This window comes from Chanos chanos, chromosome 2, assembly GCF_902362185.1.
Source record: "Chanos chanos chromosome 2, fChaCha1.1, whole genome shotgun sequence".
NCBI lineage: Eukaryota > Metazoa > Chordata > Actinopteri > Gonorynchiformes > Chanidae > Chanos > Chanos chanos.
The window spans coordinates 42,867,348-42,881,789 of record NC_044496.1 but is presented as its reverse complement, the minus strand read 5'-3'; the positions used below and the strand labels follow the sequence as shown (position 1 = coordinate 42,881,789).

The 14,442-nt window shown below is 38.6% G+C and overlaps 1 protein-coding gene across 1 annotated transcript in view; it reads left to right on the top strand.

Moving 5' to 3' along the window:
- The window catches only part of il1rapl2 (interleukin 1 receptor accessory protein-like 2), a 166,619-nt gene that overhangs the window by 98,226 nt on the left and 53,951 nt on the right, over positions 1 to 14,442 (top strand). Inside the window, exons 3-4 of the mRNA XM_030766535.1 lie at positions 1,355 to 1,541; positions 1,731 to 1,884. Coding sequence (XP_030622395.1) covers positions 1,355 to 1,541; positions 1,731 to 1,884 — 341 coding nt within the window. The remainder of the gene's footprint in view (positions 1 to 1,354; positions 1,542 to 1,730; positions 1,885 to 14,442) is intronic.

The following is a 14,442-nucleotide window of genomic DNA, read 5'->3' as shown; positions in this document are numbered from 1 at the left end:
CTGGGTAATGTACAGTTTTACATTGATGTATGTCACCTCTATATTCCCAGATCAGTGTGTAACACATCCATGCCCAGACATTTCAGGAAATATTTTCCCCAGCATACAAACAACTGTGTCTGCTAAATGACACATGAATTTCATTTGGAATGAACTCATGCAGACAAATGGATCTTCCTTTTCTATTGACTACTTTCTGAAGAGAACCAAAGGCAGAGGAAGTAGCCCTTACCCACAGAAGCAATGCATGCTGTGACTTAAATGAACTGTCAAGTACATTTAGGATTAAATCGATTAATTCCACATTTCAAAAGCAAACAGTTGTGCTGTTAAGGTATTTATTTATTTATTTATTTCGCACAGTCAGGAATTTGGTCTTTAATGAAGTGGAAATAAGTGGTGTTTGTGCAGCAGTTGTGCAATTTCATTTCATCAATGTATTGTAGCGAATCAGTTGGCCATGTTCTGCTCATATGACTTTAAACATCTGTTCACTATCACACATTTGAGTGATTTTGTTTTCCTCATCATAATCTGGACAGGTAGATCCACTGGGTTATTTTTTATACTCCATGGATTAAAGACAAAACAGATACAATGATAGATGGGTATATAGGCACACAGACAGACATAAGATGTGTCTAAATTCTCATTTCTGAGTCTTTGGGTCTTTTTCAACCGCACTCGAATCACTTCCAAGTCTTCTTTACAGCAGTTCATGTCAGCTGAGGGGGCACACTGGGCATGGCATGATGTCCAGTTCACAACCAGAGACATGTCTCACACTGAAATGTTAAATCTTGGCATCAAACATGCTGAACTTGTTAACGACAGTTCAGTGCTATAGCGTCTCTGAAGCTGACACAACATGCTGCCTGTGTGCAATCCCAGGCCCCGAGGCCAATGAATATTTAACGGACATGAGGATACAAACGTCAGCCTCTGAGTAGAGGCAACGACACTGCATGTCATCCATGAGAAAGACCTCTATGCAGGCATCTTCAAAGAAATTCACAGCTCAAACCAATTCAGTGTCAAATAACGTACAGTTAAAGTTTCTGGATTTACACTGTTGAAAGCTCATCTTATTACTGATTGATGTACTTTAAATTTTTGACATGTGGTGTCACAAGTTTTCACATTCAGACTGGCATTTTTCTTAATGGAACTGTGATATAAAAAGACTGAGCTGCTCTGGTAACCCTGGGCTTGGGAGCACTGATGCAGTTGCTGTTTAAGTGCCCAGCTGGTTTCAAGATGGAACCCTGCAGTGAAATCAGTGGGTGCTTTAAATGTGTGACAAGGGCTGCTAGAGGTGAACTTGGGGAAAAACATAAACCTTGTGTTCCCACAGAAACACTACATACTGCATGAAGGTGTCCATGTCCTTAACAGTGGAGGAGAGCGATGAAGGCCTCTGTTTCAGCAGTAAAATTCGCCACTTGGAGAAGGCTGAGGTCACCAAAAGCAAGATGATCACCTGCCCAGACATAGAAGACTACCTGGCCCCCTATAAGCAACCTATCATGACCTGGTATAAGGTAAATACTGGTCCCCCACAGTTAGAGTACTAGAAAAACCTAATACAGTGCATTCACCTGTGGATGGTTGAACAAGCATCGTTGTGCAGACAGATACTTAAATGATTGCATGTCTAGACAGGAAAAGCAACTTAGAATAGAGACTCTACAGATGGCTTTGATATGCTTTCTTCTTATGTGTGGTGGCAGGAGTGTCAACAGAAGACATGGAGGAGCTCAATCATCATCAACACAACCACTTTATGGATCCCAGAGGTGGAGGAAGATGACGGGGGCAATTACACCTGTGAGCTGAAATATGGAAGCCGGGTGGTGAGACGGACCACTGAACTCAAAGTCACAGGTATGCCAAGTTCTTCGCATTCAGTCAGATCAATGTTTAGAAACTCTGAAATGTTGATAAGCCTGACAACTGATACTGAGCATTATTTGTTTTACTCAAACACAACAATTTTAGGATTTGTTTGGAAATTGACTGGGTGGAATGACAGGAAGACAAAAGGTGTTTCTTGTTTGTGGGTGACATAAATGCGTAGTCACATTTTTGAGTATTAAAGATGTTGGCATATTCAATCACCCTTAAAAAGGAGGCTCTGTTTTTTACAGCTTAAAGCTTTTGAATTATCACCCAACTTCATGTCCTAAAGGAGTACACTGATCCCAGTTATTTGATTTGATTTGACTTCTGGTTATTTGACTTCAATTAAATGGCAAAGAGATGCAATGCAAAACTGGAAAGCTAGTGTGGCTCATACACAAATCTCTAGAAAACATAGCCGTTGTAAACATTGACCTCTGTTGTGACATGCAATGAATTTATTTGTTCCCGTTTTGGGCTTGTCTCTCCTCTGCCTGGGCCATGTAGCAGACCCAAGATTCCAGGCCAATGCGCCTGACCCTAGAGCTATGTGCTGGGCTCTGACTGCAGGAAGAGCAGCTGCCAACTGCAGTGTGAAATCAACCCCCCAGCTCATTCACCCTGGCCTGTCTCAACCCCACAAAACAAAACCTTGCCAGTCTCTTGAAGCTGCTTCTGCACAGTGCAATATAGAACTGATTTCACAACCATTACTTGGAACCAACACGGAATGGTAGTATCACAAACTTTTGCATTCAACAATAAAACCTGCACAATATGAACCCATGTAATGAATGCATAGAATGTCCCATAGTCAAATAAGTTCACAAAGTCACCATAGAATCCCACACAAAATTATTGTTTGTTTATATTGCAAAACAAGCTTTCCAATGGAACTTTGTGAACAAGTGCATTCTAGAATGTTACAAAATTTATCAAAGAACTCAAGGTCATGGCCTGACTGTGTCCTCAATCATATATACTCACATCACCTCAATTATTTTATAGGGGAAAAGTGTGAACTCATAATAATGTGGTAATTGTTGTACGTTTATTACATTAGCAGGTGCTCTTACTAACACTGAGTGGTATGGGAAGTTTATAGTTTCATTATAACTTGGAAGTGTGGAAGACCCATTCTATTAGCTGTTCATTTAAGAAGTTTTGAATATTTTCTAGCATTACAGGGCAGCCAGTGGAGAATTCTGAAGAATGTTAGGAATGTGAGGTAAACATAGGGAAGGTTGAAATCCACCTGAGGACATGATCTCTCTGTTAGTTCTAATATTCAAGGTCTGCAGACAGGAGAGCCCGACAGGAAAGGGTTGCGGTTGTAGTCATTTAGTCTTTTGTTAATGAAAGCACAAAGCAGGCTCTGTGTTGAGAAAGTGATTCATTAGAGAGCCACCTCACACTCCTCTTCATTAAGTTTTAGAAACGTCTGGCATGGGAGGCATTTGTATATCACATGATTTTCATCAGGCAGCCAGGAATGATCCGGAAATTATTGTAATATCTGAATGTGAGCAACGTATTGAACTGGTTCGATACATGAATGTAAGCAATGTATTGAAATGGTTCTCTGAAATACCAGTGACTAATACATGCATTCACTATATGCTGGTCCAGTAGATTCTTCTCTTTTAGGTCACTGCTATACACTGATCCTGAAGGTGCGGCAGAAAAAGAGGACAAAACTCACATACAAGAATAACATATACTTTTCTCTTGAACTACTGAAGGGTTTTCTGATTGTCTAATGACAGACTTTATGCCAGTTTGCACAAACACTTCTTATACCATACAACAGATGTGAGAACCTTCTGAAAAATATCTGTAAATGTATACATGTTAAATTTGATATTCAAAAACCAAGTCTGAAAACTAGATTTTAAAAAATAAGCACTTTACAAAATTGTCTCTTATTTAACAAAAGAAGCATGTGTTTAAATTTAACAAACGAATTGCCACCAGTCCTCTAAATTACTTTCAAATATATGGAGCGCATGAAGGAGAGGCAAGTTTCTTTCTTTTTTTTCTTTTCCTTGAAAATTGTCTGTTATAGAGGTATGAGTGGGCCAGTAGAGTGAATCTATCTCTTTGGAGTATTGGATCCAATGTCTCAGTGCAGTAAATATCAGTGTTACAAGATCTAAACATATATCACACCCAAACACTACTGACCCAACATTGAGTATGTGCACTCTGAAAACCCTGGAATAACCATTGCTCTAAAGGAAAGTCAAGGCATATCCACAGTAATAGTGACAGTACTCAGCACTTTAGGGAGGATAAAATGGTCTCCACAAGGCAGAGATAAGATTCAAACTTTCCAATGACCACAGGCCAAAAAAAAAAAAAAAAAAAAACCCTCTTCTGCAAGCTCTGTGGTGATAAATATTTCAAATACAAAGAAAGGAAAGTATCTTATCTCATAAAACAGCACTAGACTGGGTAATGTTAGCTGTTATCGCACCCACGATGAAATGTTATTTTTGAAATTGACAGACTGTACACAAAGAGTCAGGAAGTCCATGTGACTGTGAAGAGCCTGTTTATTTGGTGCACAGAGAGTTACAAAGCGTGCACAAAGCAAAAACAAAAACTGACCTCTGTATAATTCCCAGTTAATATTTATCTCCTTGGCTGGGCTTTGTTTATGAGTCTGCTAAGCAAACTGAAGGACAAATAAAGGAAGACTCTCTGCGACTCCTGATGTAAACAGACAATGACAAAAATTAAGAAGTTGATATTCGATTTCTTCTGCTGCCTCAGACTTTCTATATTCTGAGTAAATAACTCAGAAAGAACACAAGATCATAGGCAGGCTATTCCAGAGTAAACAATACAAAGTTCAGTAAATTTCGGAATATAACAAAACAAAAAATATACACATTTAAATAAACTGCAGAATAATAAGTAACGTAATGTGAAGCTGAATTTAAAATAAAGCACTTCATACACATTATATTAACTTTGACAAGTTAATGGTGTTAGAATATATATATATATATATATATATATATATATATATATATATATATATATATACACACTTGACTAAATAGTTCATTTTTTGGCTGATCCAACTCCTTCATTCTGCCCATCATCACTGTATTAGAATACATCATTTGCAGTAGCACAAGTCAGTATAGCAGACAATGTTAAGGTACAATTGTTTTAAGTCTATTTTTGCATTTCAGGTTCCATAATAAAATAGACTATGTTCACTCATGCTCACTGGCTTATTCCTTCAGATAAGTGATGTGTAATATTTGTCTGTTCTTGGGAACAGATGTAGCTTGTCAGAAAATTAGTGTGCCAGAGTATATATAAAGGAGCTTCATAGCCTCTTTTTTAAAAAGTCAGGATATGAATAATTTAAATGGACAACGCCTGAACAGAACAGTTGTTTGATTTGAACCTCAAAGGCAAGGAAAGCAACCTAAGAGATATTTTGCTGAAAGAAATGCATCACTTTCTTTGTGAAGATTGCATATATTGTGTCTAATGTCCACTGGATTCAAAATGCTACTTTCAGCTACATTCAAGAAGAATTACTAGTGCTTGCACTCATGATCAAAAGATGGTTCACAAATCTGTCCAGCATGTCCACCCTTCTCTGAGATATTGATAAGTGAGAGATTTGTTTCTTCAACAGCCTTCCTAGTGGTGCAGAGGCCCAAGAAATGGTCTATTCAAACAAGGAAAGATGGGCTGGTCCTACTGTTTCAAAGAACAGGAGGCTTTGACTGCCTGCAGTGCTGGTTGTGTTAATGGTCTTAAGCAGAGGCTCAAGATTTATGGAGCTTTCACCAGGCTGTACAGCTTCCTGTTTGTCTTCATATGCAGTAAGATGCTGCTGGACGATATACACAAATCATTGACATTATACAATTATACATTATACATCAATGCACGTTGTCTTTCAATATACAAAAGCATCAGCCTCAGATGGGGCATGGCAGAGCAGAGATGCTATCCGATGGCATGGATTATCATGCACCTTCAGTCTCAGGGGATTTTTCATGTACTCGCTCAGTCTTGAATGGGCAGAGGTCTCTGTCCAGTTCTAAACATACAATAGTGCTTCCTTGGTAGAGTATATCTACATTCATCTACATCAACCGCTACACTCCCTCTATATTCCCTCTATAAGCTTGTTAAACAGAAGTGTGCCACTGTTTGACAGTTACTGTGATAATATACAAGTTGATTTGAAAATATACTTTGCTGTTGTATTCGATTGGCACGTTCTAAAAACTGAAAATAAAATTGGAAAAAGATAGAGTGGAGCTTAACATAGCCAGTGGAAGAGGTCCACTGGCATAATTTCAAATGGAAGTGTTGTTCAAAGGACTGCTCAGTGAAGGCTTTATGGCACAAACCAAGCCCCCTTTTACAAAGGAAGTTCAAAGCTAGAATGAGTGTGGTAGTGATTTAAGTGAACCTGAACCTAAAAGTTATTGGACTCTTTTCTGGGTCATGATGTCTGCCATTTTTTAAGGTGAGTTGGAATCTGGAGAATAACAGTGGAAAGAGAGCAGCAGGGACTCTTCCATTTGATTCACTCACTGACTTGGAAAATTAGAAGCATGAATAGGCTCATTTGTCCATCGACAGGAAAACACATCCAGTCACTGGTCAAATTAATTGCATTATATCACCTACAGATATTTTCCCTAGAATGACTCTGGCTGTCCGGATTATTTATTTTGGTGACAAATCCAGCATATGCAAATCTGTTTGTGCTCTGCAGTTTGATTTAATCATGAACCTGCATTAGTGCAGAGGTGATGTAAAAGCTTAATAGAATTTACAAGTATTGTGTGACCTAGAAAAATGAAGGAGTCTGTAATTCCAAAATTATTTAAAAAAAAATCAAAAATAATTTTCAACCAAGAAAGAAAATGTGTCCACTGTTTTGAAATTGTCAGCTAATCTTTCAATATTTTTTTTTTATTGTTTTGTACAACTTCAAAGTACCTTACAAATAAGACATTTAAAAACTTGATTGGTTCCATTTTGTTTCGCTTATTTGCATTCAGCCTAATACACCTCTGTGTCAACTCAATAGCTGTACTATTAGTGGATAAAACAGCATGTTTAGAAATTGCAGTGAAGGTACATTCATGCCAGCCTAAGATGAAAAATGTAGTTCTTTTGATTTGTGTAATCTATGCCGCTGGAACAAAAGAAATAGATTTTGGCACTTCACACAGTCTACAGCTCACCGTTATCTTCAGCTTCCTTTTCATTATAATTCACAGCATGTCAAGATAAGCAGAAAGCCCCTGCTGCTTTGCCAGTTCTAATGAAGACAGCATTATTACAAAAAAAAAAAAAAAACCTCGCTTTAGTAATATTGACTAATAATTTAATAATAGAATCTTTGTTAATATATCATTATCATTCATTCTGCTCCTCTTCAGGATAATTGGTTGATCAATGCCTCCTAATTATGGGAGCACCGTTGTGTGTTTAAAGGATGCATGTCACATACCGGTTGACTTAAGGCTATTAAACAGCATATTGGCATCGATTTTAAGTCCATATCACTTACCATGACAAGGTTGTGAATTAGAGCTCTGTCATTGTCATCATCCATGGTCCTATGGAAAACTCATAGCGACTGCATGAAAGGAGCACACGGCATCGGAATTTAATAAGACAGACATCTCGATTCAAGCAAACCCTCTGTGATGGATGCTGTTTAATCAGATCTTTTCACTGAAACCTCTACTGCACAAGTAAATGACACTTCAGAACAGAGGGATAGTAAGAAAGAGAGAAAGAATGGAATGTATGGAAACAGTTATCTTTGTAACAGACGGTTAAGTTCCACTGGAACACTGTAAAATGTGAACTCAATGCGGTGCCTGTGAACTGAAATATTCTCAACTGTTCTTCATTCCAGTTTGACTTGTTCAGGACAATTGTCCATTTGTGGTATCAGTGCTTGTTTAGTATTGATTAATTTCTTTCGATCACCACAGCTCAGCCTTCCAATTATTGCCCTCAACACTCCTATTTTCCTCTAACCAATGTTTCACCACAGAGGCATCCTGCAGATGTTCCTCTCTTCTTCTTTCCATTTCTGAATCTTGTGTAGTAGAGCAGAGCCACACTGAAAAAAAAAATCTTTTGACTATTTCCCTTGAACTTTTATTTCGAAAATGGACTTCCTCACAATTGCGTCTGGCAAAGGACTCTCTCCAATATCTCTGTGGTATCCCAAATCAAGTTTTGAATCTGGGCTTTGAAATCACAGTAGATAAAGAATATAATTTCCTACTGTTATAGTGTTTCTGCCTCTGAAATGATGTGACTGTGTAATAGGTTTTGACATGGCTGACAACTTTTGATTTGTCTCAGGAATTTAGCACGAGCGCTGTCCATTCAATGTATTACATATAATCATATATAATCATTACTTTGTTTTAAAATGGTGGAAAATTACTTCTCTGTGACTCAGTAAGACCATTTTTCTAGCTTTTGTACCTCTCCCCGATGATCTAATTTTAATGTTAAAGTTTAATTTCCGTTCTCATACTGTATTGGGTCATACATGTATTGTTGCTACGTGAATGTAGCATATTTGTAAAAGTAATGCATATATGTGTTGTACATGTTCATATCAATATAGAGCAAGGTTAGAACATTGACTTGCTCTATATGGTTAGATAATTAAGAAATGATACCTCTCAGCACAGGAAAAAAATTATAGAAGCAATTTATTGGACTGTTCCATGTAGAGCAATGATACAAAAGGCATTTGATTTTAACATGTGGGTTATTTTGAACATACTCCATGGTCATAGTGAGTCAACAGTTTGAATGTTTTTTCTTCTAAAAGTATAGGAGGGTTTTTCTGTGGCAGGGATGTGGAGGTTTTCAGTCCTACTTTCTTGTGCACAGCTCATTTGTCACTATAATGGATGTGCTGTTGCAGGGTCTGCCGTTGTTGCCGAGAACTCGGTTTTCCCTCTTTGAGGAGCTGTCGTGTAGCTGCACTGTGAACATCCACCTCTACATCCCATTAGCCATCCTGATCACTCATTTTAAAAAAAAAAGAAAAAAAAGAAAAGAAAACAGTGCAGCTGAACACAGAGATTCATTTTCCTTTTGTTCACTCAATCCCACATGTTGCTGTCTTACAGTTCTGTTACACAGTGTTTAACTTGATCACTTTTGTTAACAGACAATTTTCAGGTTAAGTAAATGGTACCTTTCACCTAAACTTTTCATTTTTCCACTTTTTTGCCTAAACTTACCCTGTTTCCATACTTGTAATATCATTCATTTAATTTGTTTGCATAACCCCATGAATATGATGATATGAAGCATAATCATTGCTCGAGCATAATTATTGATCCTGACAAGTTTTGATTCTGAATATGTTATAGATTCATTGACAGTTTTTGCTTTTGGAGATGGAGGGATTTTTGTTTAACAGTCTTTACAGAAATTGGTTAGCTACTGTATAGAAGAGTGAATTCCCTCGAACCTACCACAGAGTAAAAGAATGCACATGAATATCACCGTTTTAAAGTCAAGCCAACAGTATAGTGAGGAATGTTAAAGAGGAAAGAAAAAATTCTGTGCAGGGATGAATTCAGCATGCAAATTCTCTCCACAAACTCTCCTGAGCCCATGCTACAGATAACAAGATATCTGCCCTCTCACAGGATACCAATAAGGATAGGCACTCACCCATCAGACCTCCATTTTTGGGAAGTCAGGGAGACAAGGCAGATTAGCTTTGCTCTCATGATATTGTGTGGATTAGGACGAGATATGCCCGGGTGCAGACAGCTGTGAGAGAATGATGGGGAAATGGTGCCATTATGGTGCAGTGTCATCCCCAATGTCACTGGAGAAACACTTCAGCAGTTCTCTAAATGGGAGAAGAGTCTGTGAGCAGATTGATATACACTGATGTGCAATGACAGTGTGATTTATCGCAGGGCCCACAACCTTCTCCCCATGATAGGGGCTGGCCAGGGGCAGGCAGGATTACTAGGGATGACTCAGCGATTTCTCAAGCCACCACACACGACTGGAAAACAACACAATTTTACAAAGCACTTTCATGTGAACTTTGTGTTGTTTTTGACTTCTGTTGCCTTCCATATGCACTGTGATGATATTTGAAAAAATTAGAGCATGGTGTTGTCTGAACGCCTACTGTTAGGGACAATAATAGAGTGCAATGGTAGAGTTATAACACAATAATAGAATTTTATTCCTTCTCTTGCCTGAAATCAAGTTGTTTCCAGTGTTGTACTGAATATGTGGCCACTGTTTTTTCAGTCACATTACCCTTGTTGTCACTGTTCCCGCTTTCTTTGAGGTCAATGTGCTTGTGCGTGACCATAAGATTAATACATTTCATTAGGTCACTAGCAGGCTGATTAAGAGTGAGTAAATGATGCAGACCTTTAGGAGTCAACGACTGGGGAAAAGCATTCCTGCAAGTTAGTCAATACTGTATCTAACTAGAGGCAACAATTTTCATGTTCTTGCTTTCTCTCGAGTGAGTAAAGCTTCTATCATTATAACAGGCCTCTGACATTGAACATAGTCTCATGACAAAAACACTTTTTAATTTGCGCACAGTAAAGTGTCCACAGAGCCATTAATACAACAAAAAGACATTGCAATTCAGTTAATTGTCTCTACTTCATACATTTTCTACTAAGCATTAAAATTGGTCACGGAATGATGAAGTGTGGGCCATCGCGCAAGGTTTTGTCAAATCATGCAGTAATCTCAGTGTGCATGACCAGTCACACATACTGTAAACATGTGATATAACAGATATGTCTCACATACAACTAAAAGTCATATAGAACATTCACTTTGGCAATTAGTTTATGAGATTGGCATGCACTGTTATATTGTCACATATATGTTAAATTTTGTTTACATGTGAAGCTTTAATGAGGTTCCAAGCAAACGGGTGACACTGGTATGATATTAACATAAGATGCTTTATTAGCAACATATTAGTGTACTATCATTCCACCAGGTCTCACGGGTCTTGGACAAGGGAAGTGATGTGTTTCATTGGACTAATTAAAACGCTAAGCCTGAGATGAAAGGACGTGTGAAGAGTTTTGCAGTTAAGACCTCCTCCAGAGCAGATGAAAGGCTGATGTGTCTCTGTGTGTCATGGCATGCCATTAGACACTGCTTAAGAACATTCTGTTGTATTTGCTCTGTTCTCTTCTGGTGTCTGTTTAAACTTCATCTCAACTTACCCAAAAGTTTCAGTGTTGTTAAGAACAACATGCTATGAGGCTTTTACTTCAAATAGAAGTCTTCTTGTCTCAGCTGTTTCACCCTCAACAGAGCGGGTATGTTATGTATTGACTCAATTGCTAAGGCATCATTAACAAAAGACTGTTTATTTCTAAATAAATAAATTTATTCCAAATTACATCTTAAATGTGACTGAAATATCTTGTGCCAATGCAGAAACAGATAACTGTAAGCACCATTTGTCAAACTGCAAGGAAATGTTGAACTGGTGCATACCTCTTATCTGAGTTGTCATCTGGTGCAGAGTACCTGCAAGCCAAATTATCTTAGCGTCTATCCTCAATTAAAGCAAAAAGAGTCTTTTGAAGCATAAGTCTTAATCATTATGCCAAGGACTTTACAAGTAACTGGATTATTTGAGCAGCCGTCACCTTATAATTCTACCATAAAATGACTTTCATGATAAAGGACCATGTTTTCTTTTTTCCACTCTCTCTCCCCTTCTGTCAGTTTGAGCTAGGGATTACCAAACTAATAGTATTACTAAAGTGTGTGGGGTTAGGTGTCTATATCTGAGTGTGTGTGTTAGCGTGTCTGTGTGTGTATGTGTGTGTGTCTGCGCTATGAAGAGAGTGAGAATTGACGGAGCTGTTCAAATCCATCGTCAGAAATGGAGAGAAGGAATAGAAGGGGAAAGAGATGTATGGAGGAGAGGAGGTGACAGGCTGCTAAATGAAATTAGGAGTCTATGGCAGCCCGCTGTGGCCCACTTTTAAAGGGAATGATGGTCTCCAGATAAAAGCAAAAGATTTATTCTCACCCGGTAATGAGCTGGATAATTAATAACGCTGACATCCATCACATTCTCAACAAGCCCATTGTCTTGGAAATTGCTGGGCGACTCCATTCCTGCCAATGAGGCAGGTAGGGGAATGTGAATCGACGAGGAAGTAATGAAGCATGGGATTATTCAAGCACACTTTATTAAAAAAGCTAATAGTTTCTCTCTTTTAATTTGGCACATAATAAATGGATCAGGAAACCAACATAGTAATGATTGAGTCTCGAGATCTGTAAATACATTCACAGGGCTTTTTTTTGTGATTGTATTTCACGTTAATTATAAAGTCTGTTTTTTTTTTTTTTTTACTTTTTAATTTTATTTATTTATTTATTTTAATTAGAGGATTCACAAGAGTTTACCATGAAACAGGCACACCGTAACCGGCAGTGGAGCAGAATAATGTATTAGCCAGAATCTCAGATATTGTGGTGTTCCATTAAGACTCCCTTGTGGATAATGAAACATTTTTAGTCGCATATCCCTCTTGGGTTTTTTGGGGGGGAGTCTGCACTGACTGTAATATTTCCAATGTTCCTCCATGATCCCTCCATGATTGCTATCATTTCTGGGCCCAGTAGAATTGTGTTTGCCTCTGTCATGCTTACGTCCCATTCAGTGCCTCTCTTGAACTTGCGTGAGTGCATCAGCATTGGCCTCTCAGATGGCTGACTAGCCAGCTCTCTGACCTCAGGGCAACTGATATCATACTGTAGTGTCAGGGGAGTGATGACACAGAATGCGAGATGCCTGCAATGCCCAGACTTCAAGTCAACAAATAAAAATATGTTGACTTGAAATGAGAAGTGAGGAGAAACAACACCACACTGGCAACAGTTTTGATAACTCACAGAGTCTCTTTATGACATTTTGTTATTTGCTTGTTATTTACTCCTCAACAGCAGAGTCAACATTTAAGAGATGCCTTAAGTCAGTTTTACATTGGCATAACTTCATACTTTCATGCTATAAGGCCTTGTTTCAACAACTGAAACAAATCTAATCTCAAATATAATGTGATCTTGCAGAGGAACAATATTGAACTGGATAGTGCTATGCCTCTCATCAGCCTTATACATGTAACTCATATATTACATCTGTTAGCAAGGACTGTTATTATGTAATGCTCAAGTTTAATTTTTGGGTCAGTAGTAAATAAGTTATAAATTCTATAAAAAATCTAAATAGAGTTCATATCCCATAGCTCTTCAGTTGTCTAGACACGTCTGAACTGAGAGACTTGAACTGGAGAGCTAAAATGGTTATTGTGATGGTGTTAATTGAATAAGATTGGTATTCACAGGTTGCAGTATTCAGATGATTGCTAACAACGCTGTCTTTTCACCTTCACTGCTCCCTCACTTGTTGCGTTGTGGAGACTTGAAGAACACAGTACAGTGGTTCAAATAAGAGAGAGAGGGAGAGAGAGAGCATTTACCCGCTCTGCCAGACACAAGAGTTTGCACAAAGCCACAGCTAAATCAGCCACTGGTTCCAAACTGTAGTCTATCTGGGTTTTATTGGCCAAAGGTGAGAAAGCTGTTGAAACAAACAAATCCCACCTTACTGCAGTCCCAGCAGTTCATCTGAAGGAGTCTAATGGAGCGCTTCACTCACAGAGCGGATTTGCTAACTTACACATGTCCGCACTGGGGCCTGGACACTCATCTTTGGCCTGAGAAGCAGTGTGCTGCCCCCCCAGTCCAGACCTGCATGAGTTAGCATGGGCAATTTTGCCTCTGTTTACCTCTGCTCTGCACTTCACATCAGTCTAGTAAATGAAAGCCAATTTGCCACCCATCTGCAAGGAAGACAAAGGGAAACATTCATTTGACAAAGTTGAGCAGCATAAATCTATAGCCACAAGATGTGACAAGTACAAATAGGGTACATTGATTAAAAAGATGAAGTTTGATCATTTAGTTCCTATCACAAACGTCAGCACAAACGTAAACACATGCCCCAGCATTAATAGGCAGCAGTTCTTACCATCCCAGGGTATTGTGTGAGCAGAGTTAATTGTCACATGCATTGTCCCTCCTTCCTCCATTATAGGTTCCTACAATATTAGATTACTGCATCAATATGGCTATCTCATCGATGACTAATAGTCAGTTACAGCTGATTGTTTATAGTGTACCTCAACATTTTATATTTAGCTATAACTAGACAATACTGCTGCGATGGACTGGCGACCTGTCCAGGGTGTTTCCCCGCCTTTCGCCCTATGTGCGCTGGGATAGGCTCCAGCACCCCCCGCGACCCTAATCAGGATAAGCGGTTTAGATAATGAGTGAGTGAGTGAGTAGACAATACTGCTGGTACTCTTTACATGCATACTAAGTGGTAGAACTGCTTTGAGAACTGCTTTGTGATGCTGTTATTATCCTTTATAACAGAATATCACTGCTGGTTCCAGTCTTTAGCTTTGTCTTGTG